This window comes from Cyrtonyx montezumae, unplaced genomic scaffold, assembly GCF_038088225.1.
Source record: "Cyrtonyx montezumae isolate F1298 unplaced genomic scaffold, pur_monq_1.0 scaffold_32, whole genome shotgun sequence".
Classification (NCBI taxonomy): Eukaryota; Metazoa; Chordata; class Aves; order Galliformes; family Odontophoridae; genus Cyrtonyx; species Cyrtonyx montezumae.
The window spans coordinates 4,169,526-4,184,898 of NW_027072037.1; the positions used below are offsets into that span (position 1 = coordinate 4,169,526).

Here is a 15,373-nt window from a genome sequence, read left to right on the forward strand (position 1 = left end):
CAGAGGGGCTGTATGTCACGGTGTATTTACTGAATTATTGCTTCTGCTCTGTCTGTGCATGCAGCCAAGGTGGAGCAGGTGAAGTTTGACACCATTCAGCTCCATGCAAGACCAGAGCTGGCTGCTGAGCAGAGGATGGTGGATGATGCCTCTGGGAACATAGAGGTGAGAGAGCTCTTTTGGCAATTATCAGTGTTTCCAAACCTTTCTACCTTTCCACACACGCAGCAGCTGTATGAGCTGTGAAGGTGTGCCCACCTGTCCTCCCCTGCAAATATATGTGTGCCATTGAGTACCCTGTATTTCTCACACTAGGTGTGGAGAATTGAGGACCTGCAAATGCAGCCAGTGGATCCCAAGACCTATGGGCAGTTCTATGGAGGTGATTGCTACCTGGTCCTGTACACCTACCTCAGATCTGGCCGGCCTCACTATGTCCTCTACATGTGGCAGGTAGGTCAGACTGGAGCAGAAGTGATTGTGCTGTGTCTGCTTGAAGCCTGAAACTGAAGGAAACAGCTGCATACAACAACTCCAAGCTTGAAAATAGCCCAAGCTCTGTTGTGTAGGCAGCATGTATGCTCTGAGCCCACGCTAGCATCAGACTGAGAGCCAGCAATGCCAGACAGAAATGGTAAAGGATTATGGGGCTTACGGTGTTGGTGAGACATTGACACAGGCTGTTCAGGGCTGTGGTGGAGTCACCATCCCTGGAGGTGTTCATTAAAGAGGTAGATGTGGCATTGAGGGATGTGGTCTTATGGTATGATTGAATTAGATGATCTTAGTGGTCCTTCAAACCTTAATGATCCTATGATTATATGCTGACAAACTTTGCAGTCTTGTTGATTGTCCTTTGAGGCTTCAACTCATGAAGATTCAGACTTCCCGAAGAAGTCACACAGTTTTAACTCTCACCTTATGATAGCATACGTAGGACTTTATACCCTTCATCACTTCTCATTGCCAGTGGTATCTCTTCTCCCCAAGGGTCGCCATGCCTCTGTGGATGAAATCACTGCCTGTGCCCTCAATGCCATTGAGCTGGACAAAAAGCATGGGGACGAGGCTGTGCAGGTGCGAGTGACAATGGGCAAGGAGCCAACACACTTCCTGGCCATCTTCAAGGGCAGGCTGATCATTTATGAGGTAACGTGGCTTTGTGCGGGTGGGCGATGGAAGATGAAAGCACCAGTGGTGAAATGGCACTGATCAGGGAAATAGTTCAAAAAATAAATAAAATAAGCTGATATTCAGGAAAGGAGCCTCACGTCTGCATGGGCTGGCAAGTGGAAGTGGTGGAATATTTCTAACTTTCTCTTTGTGGGTGCCTATGGAGCCAGCACTTCTGGATGCATCTACAAAAGCCTTTTCACCCTACAGAGAGAGGCTAATTCCCATTCCCACAGCCCTGAAGAAGTCTCTGGTGGGATGGAAGCAGCACAGGAGCTGCTCTAATAGTGATAGGACAAGGAAGGATGGCTTTAAACTGAAAGAGGAGAAATTTAGTTTAGATGTTAGGAAGAAATGCTTTACTCACAGGGTGATGAGACCCTGGCATGGGCTGCCCAGAGAAACTGTGGATGCCCTATCCCTGAAGCTGCACATGACCCCGGGCAGCCTGACCTGGTGTCTGGCAACCAGCCTGTGTCAGGAGCTGGAGCTGGATGGTCTTTAAGATCCCTTCCGACACAAGCCATTCTATGAGTCTGTGATTCTATGGTCTGTTGCTGTGGGGAGGTTTATGAGCTGCTATGTCTTCGCTCTTGAACCAGCTGCACCCTCACCTCCCAACACTGTCCTTCTATTTCTTTTCAGGGAGGCACAAGCCGGGCCCAGAAAAGCAGCCCCGAGCCAGCGATCCGTCTCTTCCAGGTGAGGGGCACAAACGAGATGAACACCAAGGCCACAGAGGTGCCAGCCCGGGCCTCCTCTCTCAACTCTAACGATGTCTTCCTGCTGGCAACCAACCAAGTCTGCTACCTGTGGTGTGGGAAGGTAAGACCTCTGTAGGTCCAGGACACACAGCCACAGCGAGCTGAAATAGCTGGTGTGGGTCTTGAGTCCCCTAACTTCACTGGGCCATGGAGCTGGTCACAGATTCCAAGTGACCAGCTCAGATGTGACTCTGAGTAACAGCTCTAAAACTCTATGGAGCAGTGGAGTATGATCAAGTTAAGTTTTTCCAGTCTGTCACTAACTCAGCCTCAATCTTATGTCCTGAACTCCAGGGCTGCAGTGGAGATGAGAGGGAGATGGCAAAGATAGTAGCTGACATCGTGTCCAGGAGGGACAAGCACACCATTTTGGAAGGACAAGAGCCAGCAGAATTCTGGGAAGCCCTGGGAGGCAAAGCCCCTTATGCCAATGAAAAGAGGTAATAGTAACCTGGTTGTTCTTCTAGGGTTGGCCAGGCAACATTAAGTACAGAACAAAACCCTCCCAGAAAGATGGGTAAGCACTTTGTGACAAACCAAGTTTTGGGAATATTCTGACCTATTGCTCCCATTGGTGAGGATGTGGAAACAATCAGAAACCACACTAAGGTGTCTCCTGTCTAGGCTTCGGCTCTTGGTTTGGATGGATTTCCCCACAGTAGGTCTACCTTGTATCTGGTCATTAAGGGCTACATGACCCACACAATCCATTTCCAGCCATTACTGGCCTTTTAAGCAGCCTCAATGGCTGATGTGGCAAATGAAATGGCATTTGAATAACTCAAACTTCTCCAACCCTCTGAGCACGAAATGTGTTCCTCTGCAACCAAGTGATTAGTGTGGCTTCCACCTGATTGCAGGCTCCTATGCAAAAGGAGGGAAGCATTCTGCTTTTGGCTTCTTTGGATGGAAAAAGTGTTACCCTTGGAAACTGTTAAAATGGTCCAAGTATCTCATGCAAACCATCATGGCTGAGTTTTAGGCCTACTGATGTGCGTTGCTATGTCCCCACCTCATCCAAGGTGGGCAAGACTAGTAGTGGTAGGGCCTAATGCTAAACCACAAGGGAAAGATGTCCATCTTTCTTGCATTTTCTTTCCCTGTTGTGCATGAGGAAGGTTTCAAGAGCAGATCACACACTACCAACCTCGCCTCTTCGAGTGCTCCAACCAGACGGGTCGGTTCATCATGACAGAGGTGGTGGATTTCTGCCAGGAAGACTTGGATGAAGATGATGTCATGTTACTAGACACTTGGGAAGAGGTCAGCACAGACTCCACCTTCCCTACCCTCCAGACATATTTTCAAACAGGTTATGGCTTAGTTCATCAGAATCCATCATTCAGCATGACTCTGAGGGCAGTATGCCTGGCTCCCCTTTCTCAGTAGTACCCAGTAACTCTGCATGTTCAGATCTAGAAGTCCAATGGGGCATTATCTGCATGACATGCTCTGAGAGAGGAGGCAGCAGACAAGATTACTCTTGCAGACATCTGGTGACCCCTTAATCCTCCCTTATCTGTGCAAGGGTTATGCTGAACAAAATTTGCCTTTACCATCCCACCATAGGAGTAGGAAGGGCAGGTGCCTCAAGAGGACACCAGGTTCATGCCCTGCCCTTAGGCAAGATGAGCTGTGCCTGCATCCATTTTTTGTGGGCTCACACAAGGGGATGGCACCCAGAACACTTTCTCATATGCCAGCACCAATGGTGAGGACTTGCTCCTGGAAAGGGGTTCTGAGGGCTTTGCTTCCTGAGGGCATTCCAGTTTTAGACCGTGCAAGTACTGGGTTTGACTGCCTGGAAACATGTACGAGCTGCTTCCTGAAATATTTATGCTCTGTGCCTACCTCAAAAGCAAAACCTTTATTGGCTGGGAGTAAATCTGAGATAAAAACCCCAGGGGGCTATTGGGAAACAAGAGTTGCAGCCTTCTCTCCACTTCACTTGTCACAAGAGAACGAACAGCTGTGTGTGCACAGGTCCTTCCTGCTCTCTGATGTTCAACACCTCCTCTAATTGCAGATTTTCCTCTGGGTTGGCAAAGCCTCCAACACATACGAGAGGAATGAAGCAGTTGCCTCAGCTAAGGAGTATCTCAAGACCCATCCAGCAGGGAGAGACTTGGCAACTCCAATCATACTGGTCAAACAGGGCTGTGAGCCCCTCAACTTCACAGGGTGGTTCAACGCTTGGGACCCCTACAAATGGAGTGTAAGTTGCTGGAAAAGCAATGTGTGCTCAGCAGTGCTTAAAGGGGGTCACTCAGTGAGCCATGTCCTGTATGGTGTGTGGAGCAAAAGCTCTCTTATGGCATAGAATCATAGAATCACAGATGTCTTGGGTTGGAAGGTACCTTAAAGGCCCACCCAGTTTCAGCTCCTGCCATGGGCTGATTGCATCCCACCAGCTCAGGCTGCCCAGGGTCCCATCCAATCTGCCCTTGAGCACCTCCAGGGATAGGACATGTACAGTTTGTCTGTCCTGAGCTTCACACCTCAGCAGAAAGTACTTGTTTGATGAAAAGGGCTTTTGCAAATAGAAGTGAATGTGCATAAATTCACAGTACCTGTATTTTCATTTTAAAGAGATTAGGTTACAAACTAGATCTGTGATTTTAGCTAAAAATAAAATCTGAGGCTGCTAATAGTAAAGTCAAGTTCAGAATGAAAGCAAAATTTTCCACATCATAAAAGCAACTGAAAAAAAAAAAAGTGTTCATTCTTCAAAATACAGAAGAAAAATATCTGTCCCATCTATAAGGGCAAACTGAAATGTAAGATGTGAGCAGTTGGGTCTTGTCTCCACGTTCACCAACTGCTCATCAGAGCCCCACTCCTGGAGCTACTGAGAGAGCTTTGGTCCCTATGTACAGCCCTTCCTCTCGAAAGCTGATTTACAGACATAGAAATGGAAACCTGGAGGAGCTCCACTGGTTAACAGATCTGAAATAGCACGTGGTTTAGCGGGCATGGTGGCGATGGGTAGATGGTTGGACTAGATGACCTTAGAGGTCTTTTCCAACCTTAATGTTTCTATGATTCAGGGTGGAAGCAGTCCTGCCAGGCTTTGCACCCAAATTCCTGCCACCCGATGGCACTGGTGTGCACAGTTTAGGAAAGGAAAAATTGCTCCCCCCTTCTGTGGTGGGCTGCCACTGGTTGCCCCTTCTCTGCACGGTATTCTGCATCAGCATCGATGTTCAGCTTCTTACCGAGCAGTCTCATCTTCTGGTTACCCAGAGGGCTGTGGATAAGTCCCACACAGGAGCAGGGCAATGGGGTGGAGGTCGTAAGGGAACATTATACAAAGACATGTTCCTCCTGCAGCTGAATTTGCATCATCTTTCTTTGCAGTCAGTGGGGGGGCAGAAAGTCTGTCTTCACAGCATGGGTTTGGACTGATGTTTTCCAGAGCAGAGACCCTTAAAAAAAATGTTGATGCTTAGGACCAAGGTCAAAACTTGATTTTTTTCTTCTGGGGAACTGCTGAAAAAACAAGGAGGCAACTTACAGAATACATGCCTCTAAAAGTATCCCCCATAGGCAGCTTCAGCAACTACAGACCAGCAATCCAGACTGTGAACATGCCAGAAACATCTGGGGTGTGTGTCCATTGCTCCATTTGGGGTCTAAATCTGTTTGTTCTGCAGTGCATATGTTTGTGTTGTTTGCTCTCATTGGGGATCTCTGCTGGATGGTGCTGTTAAGAACTGACATCTCCTGGCTGCTGAGGAAAGCACAGTTATCCACTCACCAATGCATATAATGTGTTCCTTTTTTGGGATATAAGAGAAACTGGTCACACATGGCACTAAAATTTGTTGTTTTTTTTTTTTTTAATTTCACTTGTTATTCATCTGTTTCTTTGTTTTCAAGTGACAGCTCGGAGTCTGTCCATTCCAGGACAGCCCTGTGGTCAGCCCTGGGTGATCTGCTGAGCCCGGAGGTCAGGGCCACATGCTAACTAATGCTGGCATGTGTTTCTCACATTTCTCTTCACTTTCAGGATGGCAAGTCCTATGAGGAGATGAAGAACTGCTTAGGAGATGTGTCAGCTCTATCTGAGATCACGGTGGTGAGTGGATTCTAGACCAGATAGGTGGGAAATACCTGAGCTTAAACATCACCATGCTCTCATGCTTGTTTGCATGAAGGAGAGGCTGTAGTGGTCAGAGTAGGCGTGGGGACCTCAAGCTGTCAGGATCTGGGGTGTTCTCCTCTGTGGAAATCAGAGGGAAATGTCCTTAATAACCCATAAATACAATATGTGCAATTAAAAGTTGCACGAGCAATTTGCAGAGCTGTATCTCCTGAGACACCAGACATGGTGGTCATAAAGGACACAACCCAATGGGGGATCCCACAAAGTGAGCACAGCATCCCAAAGATCCCAAATGTAGCAGTTATGTGGGATCAGTTGTGCCCTGGGCAGGGTAGGCTGGAAGGTAGTGGAAGGGGCTTGGAATGGGAGAGATGGCAGCGTGGGTAGGAGAATGTAGCTAATTTAGAAGTTGTAGACATGGTCATATCTAACCTTCTGTGCTCCCATATGCACCTTTCCCTGCCATTATCCTTGGAAAAATGAGACTACCGTAATCTGTCATTTTTAAGGGCTCTCATCAGGGTTGTGTTTTTAACAGTCCTAACATCTTGATGCAATATTGATGGAAGTACTGGATTGTTGTTCCACTGTTGACTTTCTCCTTGCTGCTTGGCTCTCCAAAGCAGCAGACCAGCAGAGAGCCTGTGCCAGAACTTTCCCTTCATCCCCCACAGAAAGGTGCAGAGGTCGTCCCCAGGTTGCTCTGCAGGATCTGATTCACATGACGTGTTCTCCTCCATTTTGCAGGACCTGAACAACATCAGCCTGAGCAAAAGAACCCTCAGCATGACCAATCTGGCTGGTTCAAGCACATCAGGTGCTTCCCCTGAGTACAAATCACACTTCAACCACGATGACAGCAGCAGCTATGGCAACAGCAGCACCTACAACAACAGCACGGTGCCCAATGGCAAGGGAGTTTACTCCCGAGAGGTGCTGATGAACAAGACTGTGGATGAACTTCCAGAAGGAGTGGATCCCACTAAAAAAGAGGTGACAGCTCTGCTGGTTTTATGCCCTTGTAGCTTAAGCAGGAACTGAGTTGTAGGCTGCATGCGGCAGCGCTTCAGGTTATTTGGTCCTACTTCAGGCTCAGGGGGATGCCAGCTGGATGTAGAGGTCTCGTGAAGAAATGAGAGGAAACTGTGGTAGTTTTACTGGAGTTAAAATATTCCTTTTTTTCATTTTTTTTTTCTAAAGGAAGAAAAGTTAACTTTGCCAACATCTGTAGCTGAGTGCAAGCAAGCTGATGGGAGGGACCCAGGGCTGCTTCCTTATACTCTCTACAACCCATGCCTGACCAGTTTCTTGCCCCAGCTGATCTCCTGGCCGACAGCTGGAGCCAGAGAGCTGATCCCCTACTGGGCCAGCAGCTCTGCTCTGCAGCAGAGCCTGTATGGAAAGGATTGTGTGTCAGCTGGACTATATTAGTCCTTTCCTTTACCTAAAATGACAGAGAAGATTTAACTTCTATGTCCCATGGGGTCTTTCTGTGTCTACAAGATGTTTTGTCTTTACAGCAATGGGAGTGAACATTTCAAGTGGAATACTGGGGAGGGGGGGAAACTAAGCCAAGGAGAGATGCTTTCACTGTGAATTGCTGGCTTGAGAAACCACTCAAAGCAAGCCAACAGAATTTCTCAGAAGCAACATTAATTGCCCTGGCTTGAGTGTGATTAGCAGGGACCAAATTCTGACCAGAGCATGCTAACGTCTCAAAAACAGGGCATCTTCTTGGGCTTTTATTCCTGTGGTGTTCTGGGAAGTGGGATGAGGAACAGCTGCTGGGAAATTGATTTCCTGCCATGAGGACAGACAGCAGGGCAGCAGCTGTTTGCCTTGGGTCAGGACTCAGTTCTGACATGGTGAGGAAGGGATGAGGCTGATGAAGGTGTCCCAGCTTTTGCAGAAGCCAAGGCTGACCTCCCCCTTGCTCTCTTTTCCTGCTGCAGTTCTATCTCTCTGATGCTGATTTCCACGAGATCTTTGGGAAGTCCAAACAAGAGTTCTACCAGATGCCCAAATGGAAGCAGCAGAATGAGAAGAAGCAGTGTGGGCTCTTCTGAGACCACAGGGACCACCCGGCATCCAGTGACTCTAGGGCCAACCCTTGCTCTCTTTGGAGATGCAGGGAAGAACACAGACATTGGCTCAACGAACCCAACCCAACATCTCAATCAGGCCAAGCTCCAGTGCAGTTATTCCAGCAGCCTCTGATCAGGGAAAGGCAAAATGTTTTGCAGGATTGGCTTTGCCTGAAGTTTTTGCCTCTTTTGGACGCTTTATTGCTGATAGACATGAAGACAAGTTGTCATAACTGCATTATAGCTTCTTCTTTCCTCACCCTCCTGCAGTTTGCAACATCTGCAAGATCACGGTCCTCCTCCATTTGTAGAAGTTGAGAATTTGGCAAGACAGTGGCATCTTGCAGCTGTTAGGTAAATTCTGGTTGGGGAGAGAAGGAGAAAGCCCTAGGGGGAACAGAGGGGAAGCCTTGGAGTCAGGAAAAGGTAATGGAGTAGCCAAATGTGTGCTGGGGTAGTCGATGGAGTGCAACTGGCTAGCTCAGTGCCTCCTCACCTTGTAGAAAAGCTACTCACCAAAACCCAATGAGAATCAATTGTAGCTTAATGTGCACAGCCTAACACAGGTAAAAAAACTAAGAGCCTGGGTTGGGGAAAAAAAAAAAGAAAAGCTCATACATATTTAGAATGTATTTATTAGCTGTTCTGTTTCAAAAAGATGAGATTTGAGGCTAGATGCAGCTGTTGATTTTGACTGTCCAACAAAACTCTGCATCTCCAGTCTCACCTGGCCTTGCTGAGCATGACTGGGTGTGGGTAAGCATGAGTGCACCTACCCACAGAACAGAGCCTTGATGAAGCCAGGAGGATTTGGAGAATGACCTGAGGCAGAGTGTGTCCCAGTGGAGGGCTCCATCCCTGTGATGCATATGGGCTGCTGGTTCCACATTGAGCTCAATCAGTTTGGAAAAGGTAGGGGGAAATGTGAGTGAGAAGTGATGAAGGGATGCAGTTATATATGAATGGAGGAAACACGTTTGTTTAAAAACCCAAAAGATGTGGTTTTAAAGCTTTACTCCATTTCCAGCCTGATTGATGATTCCAAATAAACAGCCAGCAGCAGCAATTGGAAGTGTCCTCAATCGATGTGTGGGATTGGATGGTAGTAGAGAAAAGCTCTGCAGAGCCATTATTATTTCAGACACCTGGTCTTTCATGGAATTTGAAGCATTTTTTAGGAGAAAACACAAGGAGGTGAGGCTCTCTTCTGTTCTCAAACAGCACAGTCATAGAAGTACAGAGTCACATGAGCTGGAAGGGACCCTTAAAGGCCAACTAGTCCAACTCCCTTGCAATGAACAGGGACATCCACAGCTCCATCAGGTGCTCAGAGCCCCATCCAGCCTGACCTTGGGGCATCCACCACATCTCTGGGCAACCTATGCCAGCGTCTCACCAGTCAGGACTCCCCATCGTGTGGGGTCTGCTCCTACAGCCTATGGGAGATGAGCACAGCTGGTGGTCGAGGAGCTGAGACCTCTCATGCAGAACCCAGGACCACACTGCAATGCTGAAGTGTCACCATCTGGTCAGACTGGAGGCAGGGACTTCCCAGGTGGTGGGATCTTCTGGGCAGACATTTGCGTTTGAGAACTGGCATCCCATCAAAAGCAACCCGATCATTATCTCCATGCTTCAGCCACCACCTAGGCCCATTTCTGCTCAGGTATCCATCCCAACAGAGGATAAGATCTATCCCATCTTATATGCAGAGTAAGGTAGGAGTCAAGCAGAGACACAAATAATCCAAATTACCTCTGTGATTGCTCATGTTGTGCTCATGGTGGATACAACCACTGCACATTTTCCCTGCCATATCTGGAAGCAGCCATCTGTGCATAGTGTTCATAGCTCCGTGCTGTGGTGTGCTGCTGCCAGCTCCCATAGTAATGAACTGCATGTGCCACTTCTGAGAGCTGTGGGTGCCCCATCCCTGGGGTGCTCAAGGCCAAGCTGGATGGGGCCCTGGGCAGCCTGAGTTGGAGGGGATGTCCACAGCAGATGAGTTGGAGCTCTAGGATCCTTAAGGTCCCTTCCAATTCAAGTCATTCTATGATTCAATGACAAAATGCAGCAATTACACCTATCACATTGCCCGTGGGCCTAATGAGTACCATGTGATGGAATGGAGAGCAGCAGGAATCCAGTCAGATGAAGGAGATGAGGCCGTTTTGCTCTGTGTTGCTTTGGTTCCTGCTGCCATGATGTTCACCAGAATCACAGGATATCCCAAGCTGGAAGGGACCCTTGAGGACCTCAACTGCCCCTCACAGCCCTTTCCTTCAGAGCCTGCATCACTCTAGGACTCCCAGGTCTACCTCAGAGGTCTACTCTTCTCTTGAACTCTTTCAGCCGCTGGTAATTAATTCAATTTCAGACTTTTGGGTGTGGATATAATTCACATTTAATCTGTCAATGGTTTACAACGTCACAGATTATTATAGCGAGGAGCAAAAATCAGTTTGTCCAACAATTACTGCAGCATAACAAACTCCAGGTTGGACTAAAGGAAGCCCCATTTTGCAGCGGGCTCAAAAGATCACTAGATCCACGCTATTTTAGACTCAAAAAGGTGTAGAGTGGAATTTGCTTTAAGGGAAATGAACCACTTCGGTAGCAGCTCACCCTCTCCCAACACCAGGCATGCAAACGCCCAGGAAGACTGACAAAGAGATTGAGTTGGTATGTCTCTAAGACCATGTAAGCCAAAGAGGCAAACAGTGACAAGGAATTGGACTTTTCCAGATTTTTTTTAATAGTCTTATCACAGTGTTAGTAACATCGTTGAACTTCAAAATATATATTATTTCAACAATATTCACTCCGTTAGCTGTGCTAGAAAAAAAATAACACCTTTTGCCATAAATACTGGGTCGTTATTCAAAACTCTTTTGTCTGCTTGTGCTGGGTTACCTCTGCAGTGCAACTGGGACCAAGCTAACATTTAAAACTGCTTCTACCACTGCTTCCTCTGGGTTAAAAAAGAGGTTTTCCTATAAAAACAAAGAAGTTTTACCACAAAAAAAAAAAAAAAAAGCCTTACTGTCAGTTCAGTGTATTTCCACTCTCATCGGCCAAAGGCATTCTCTGAGGTCCCTCTGAGTGGGTTTCACTTTGGGTTAGAGGGAGTTTCGTTCTCCTTCACAGGATGAGATCCAGGCTCCGAATGTGAAGCAACCTGGCTGGAGGCCAGGCACGCAGGCAGAGCAGGGGTCATGTATTTTTTATTATCATACAAAAAGAACGTCAGGTTATATAACACGGCCCTTTGTAGTGCAGCTTTCTTTCTTTAATCTGTAACAGGTAAGAGGATCGTGTCCTCATTTAGGACTTCATACGGTAAAGGATGGCTGACATCTGACATTGCAAGAAGTCACCTGGTATCTCGCCATTGATTTCAGTGGCAAGGTGGGCTTTTCTTGCACAGATATCAGCTGTTTTGTCCAGACGTGTACCCAAACCCAAACCAGGAGCTGTAGTTGGCTAAAAAGAAGTCTCTATTCTCTTGCTAAAAGCAGAATTAAAAAACACACTACATAAAGTGAACTCAAAAACACAGCTGGATTGGTTGGACAGGTACGAAAGGATTAATCTCAGCAGCAGCATTAGGATGTTTCTGACTCGCAGGAGGGAGGGAGTCAATGGCTATTTCACATCAGGGCCCCACGGGCACCGTGTGCTGCTGTGGAGAAGGCACTGGGGATTTGTTGGGACCCTGACATTGACAGACGACACATGCTGAGTTCCTTCTAGGTCTGTAAAAAGGTCCACTGCACTCTGAAAGCTGAGCTGCTAATCGCAGTCCTGGATGTTGACATACACAAAGAGGGTGGAGGAGGAGTAGGGGTCTCCGTTCTTGGTCAGAAGGTGAATGTGGCGGTAACCTGGAAGGAGGACACAGATGGAGAGTGGCCTTTAGTCCTGTCAGAAAGACATTTCCTAGCATTTGCCAAGACCCTGCAATGACATTTCCCTGTCTGTGAAAGCTCTTTGTTCCCCGTGACCCCCAGAATTGGTAGGTCAGAGAAGCAAGGCTTTGGGCATTGGTAACATAATGTGCCCAAAGCCACTGGTGACAAGGGGATCCATTGCCCTGAGCCAGAGTTGAGCAGCTGCTCGATAAGTCATCTGTCACCTTGCCTAGACAGCAGAGCAAGGACAAGTTCCAACCCAAGGTGTGGTGGGCTCTGGACCTCTTGTATAGGACACTGGAGATTCCCAAAGCAGTCTGTGGGTGTGTGTAATGGGGGCAGGGCCTTACCTTGCTTCAGACTGGTGAAGGGAACAGTGTACTGCCCAATGAAGTCATTCTTGGTTGACATATCGAAGTCTTCTACCACAAATCGGACCAGGGCAAGTGCAGGGATCTCTATGTCAAATGTAAACTCTTCATCCCACTTCGGGTTGAAGCCTGAGCAACATAGACAAGGAAGGAGATTAGAGCTTCGCAGAAACTAGGAGGGAGGTAAGGGATTCTCACAAGCAAGGATGTAGGTCAAAGATGGTTGCAAATAAAGGTGGAGACTTTGCCTGACTGCCAACCTAACCTGACTGAGGGTCAGAGATCTCAGGAAGAGCCCAGATTGCTGTTCCCAGTATTTATGAATACACCTGGTATTAATAAATCCTTCAGCTTAGGCTGTTCACTGCCAACCTCAGCACATTCCCAGAAGGGAACAGGAGGGGGGCTGAACTCAGCTCTGCTCCAAAGGCTCACGCTGGCTGATACATGCATCTTAGTTTGCCATTAGACCAGAAGCAACACTTTACTGCCCCAGACCAATCACAGAATCCTAGAATACCCTAAGTTGGCAGGGACCCATAAGGATCACTAAGTCCAACTCCTGGCTGCACAGTGGACCACCCAGTGGAACACGAAGAGGGAGCAGAGAAGCGAACTGTGCCTTTCAGTTATGACAGCTTTCTGGGGCTTTATGCCTCACTGAGTGCTCAAGGTGCACACATCCATCATAACTCGGTGCCCCAGTTTCCCTGTCTGCAGGAAAGGTTAATGAGGAGTGCCTGATTATAATAAGCATCATCAAGTCCATGGACAAAATGCTTTATCTCACTCTGCACAACAGCAGTTTCTGAGACAGCCAGACTAGCCCCACTTCTGTCATGGGCTAGGAGTCTTTGATCCAGACTCGTGAAGAAAACAAAGCCATGACCATCATGTCAGATGAGAGACTAAAAGAAAATGCAATGCTTTCCCTCCAGGTCATTGTGGTTTCTCCCAGCAGTTTCAACAAACCACTCCCCAGAAATAAACAGGAGAAGAGGACATCCTGTTCAAAGCTGCACTGCCATCAGCACAGCCTGTGTGCAGCAGAAGCCCAAGGACAGCAAAACATCAGCTCAAGCCTGCTGGTCATGGAGGGTCTGTGGGTGATGCAGCAGGAGGCAGCCATCTTTCAGCTGGCCCTGAAGGTTCCAGGTGGGTCTGTGAATAGTGCCACAGGAAAATGTGCTGGGCTGCTGCATTTTATTTGGACTTTCATGGTATTAAATCAACTGGACTGTTCAGATAACACACATGTGCTCCTGATCCCACTCATATCCTTGGAAAAAAAAAAGAGTGACTGGTCCCGTGGGAGAAGAACTCACAAAAATGAAAGGGAAGTCATTAGCCTTAGGACAGGAGATTTCTCCTGATATATATTTCTCCTGATGGTATCTGTGGGGGACTTTTAGCACATCCCAGAGCCATAGTGAGACGCCAAGAGCTGCTGAGCCTGCAGATTCTCATCACCTTTGGAGCTCCATGCCTGCACAACTGAGGTTCAACCTGCATCCACAGCACCATCAAACTGGATGTGCTGCTGAAGCATGGTCACAGCCAAGACCTCAGCCCATTTGGAAATGCAAACCCATCTCTGGCCCTTTCCAACACTGATAGTTCACTTCTCACTGGGTAACTCCCACTCCAGAAACCTTCCAGTATCCCTTCTGCCAGCCACAGGCAGGCAGTGGGGCCAAGTGAGTTGAGCAGCCCTCAGGAACAGGCCTGGCCACTCTGTAACGTTCCTCACGCAGCCTCCGCTCGAGACATTATAAAAATGGTTGTAGGCAAAGGAAATGACCATGAGCTTTAGGAACTGGGCCAGACTTAGCCAAACAGGAAAGGAGGAAAAGGGAAACAATGTTAGCAGGGAGGAAAATATTCATTGCCTTTCTAGTTCTTGGCTCTTACTCCATGCTTAAAAGCCATGTCCGTGTTTGTGTTTGTGAGGGCTTATTTCTCAGATTCCTCCTGCCTTGGTTATTCGCACAGAAGAGAGAAGTGAACTTGCCCTCCATCTCTGAAGGCCACAGTATTCAGACCCTCATGGCACGGAGTAAATCCATGGCCATGTTTGACTAATGAGAACAGGTCCAATAGGAGGTGAAATATCTGAGAGCAGAAGGAGCCTGGCTCATTGGATCAGTGGGATTACAGCCTTCTTCCTTCACCTGCTACACTGCTGTGATGTGCATTAATGTAGCATTGGTGACGTTTTGACCAAGAGAATGAGCAGATGCAGTGTCCACGCCTTGTGAGAAGGCTCTGGGCTACAGGAAATGTTCTGCTTTTGCACAAACTACATTATGTATGAGAAGAGGTTGAGAAAGCTCAAGCTCTTCAGCCTGGAAAAAGCTAAGGGAGTTACTATTGCCATCTTCCACTTTCACCTTACAGAGAAGATGGACCCAGACTCTTCTTACACATGCACAGCAAAAGTATGATGGTAAAAGGCACAAACTGCAACAGCTAAAATTCTGATTAGGTAGAGATCTTATTTTATCCTAAGTCAAAGATTGGATCACTCTCCCACAGAGCATGAGCAAAGTCATCCTTGGAGATACTCATCTGAGCAATAATTCATCTGAGCAAACTGAGTTAACTTACAGGTTGATCTTTCTCTGGGCAGGGTTTGGAATGGACAACTCTATAGTCCCTTGCACCTACACTCCTGTGAGTTTGTAGCTCTTTCAGAATAAAATCAGCCACACAAGGGGTCTTCTCTGGGAAGATCTTGAAGGGATCCTGTGTGTCCCAGGCCAGATCCAACTGCAGGAAGGTAAAGAGCACTTCCAAATCTCTATCTCTGCAGGTTTGGCAGCCAATCTCAAAACAACTCAGCTGGCTGATGTTTTCTGCAGGCAGTTTCTGTCCCCAGTCAACTCAGAAATAAGAGATGGAAGAACCCCTGAAACAAATTCCTCATATGGACATCAAACTGTTGTACAACCAGGGCCCCAGCACT

At 47.6% G+C, this 15,373-nt stretch overlaps 2 protein-coding genes across 3 annotated transcripts in view; one reads left to right on the forward strand and one right to left on the reverse strand.

The window, feature by feature from the left end:
- VILL (villin like) overlaps nt 1-8,737 on the forward strand; it is a 32,384-nt gene extending 23,647 nt beyond the window's left edge. The window contains exons 11-20 of the mRNA XM_065744976.1: nt 65-165; nt 316-453; nt 991-1,149; nt 1,819-1,998; nt 2,232-2,377; nt 3,056-3,200; nt 3,964-4,152; nt 5,947-6,015; nt 6,790-7,035; nt 7,995-8,737. Of these exons, the coding sequence (XP_065601048.1) occupies nt 65-165; nt 316-453; nt 991-1,149; nt 1,819-1,998; nt 2,232-2,377; nt 3,056-3,200; nt 3,964-4,152; nt 5,947-6,015; nt 6,790-7,035; nt 7,995-8,108 (1,487 nt within the window). The 3' untranslated portion in view covers nt 8,109-8,737. The remainder of the gene's footprint in view (nt 1-64; nt 166-315; nt 454-990; nt 1,150-1,818; nt 1,999-2,231; nt 2,378-3,055; nt 3,201-3,963; nt 4,153-5,946; nt 6,016-6,789; nt 7,036-7,994) is intronic.
- A 2,656-nt stretch (nt 8,738-11,393) lies between these two features.
- The window catches only part of PLCD1 (phospholipase C delta 1), a 50,131-nt gene continuing 46,151 nt past the window's right edge, over nt 11,394-15,373 (reverse strand). For both annotated transcript variants that reach the window (XM_065744954.1, XM_065744953.1), the window contains exons 14-15: nt 12,388-12,537; nt 11,394-12,010 (exon numbers count right to left, since the gene is read on the reverse strand). In XM_065744954.1, coding sequence (XP_065601026.1) covers nt 11,919-12,010; nt 12,388-12,537 — 242 coding nt within the window. In that variant the 3' untranslated portion in view covers nt 11,394-11,918. The remainder of the gene's footprint in view (nt 12,011-12,387; nt 12,538-15,373) is intronic.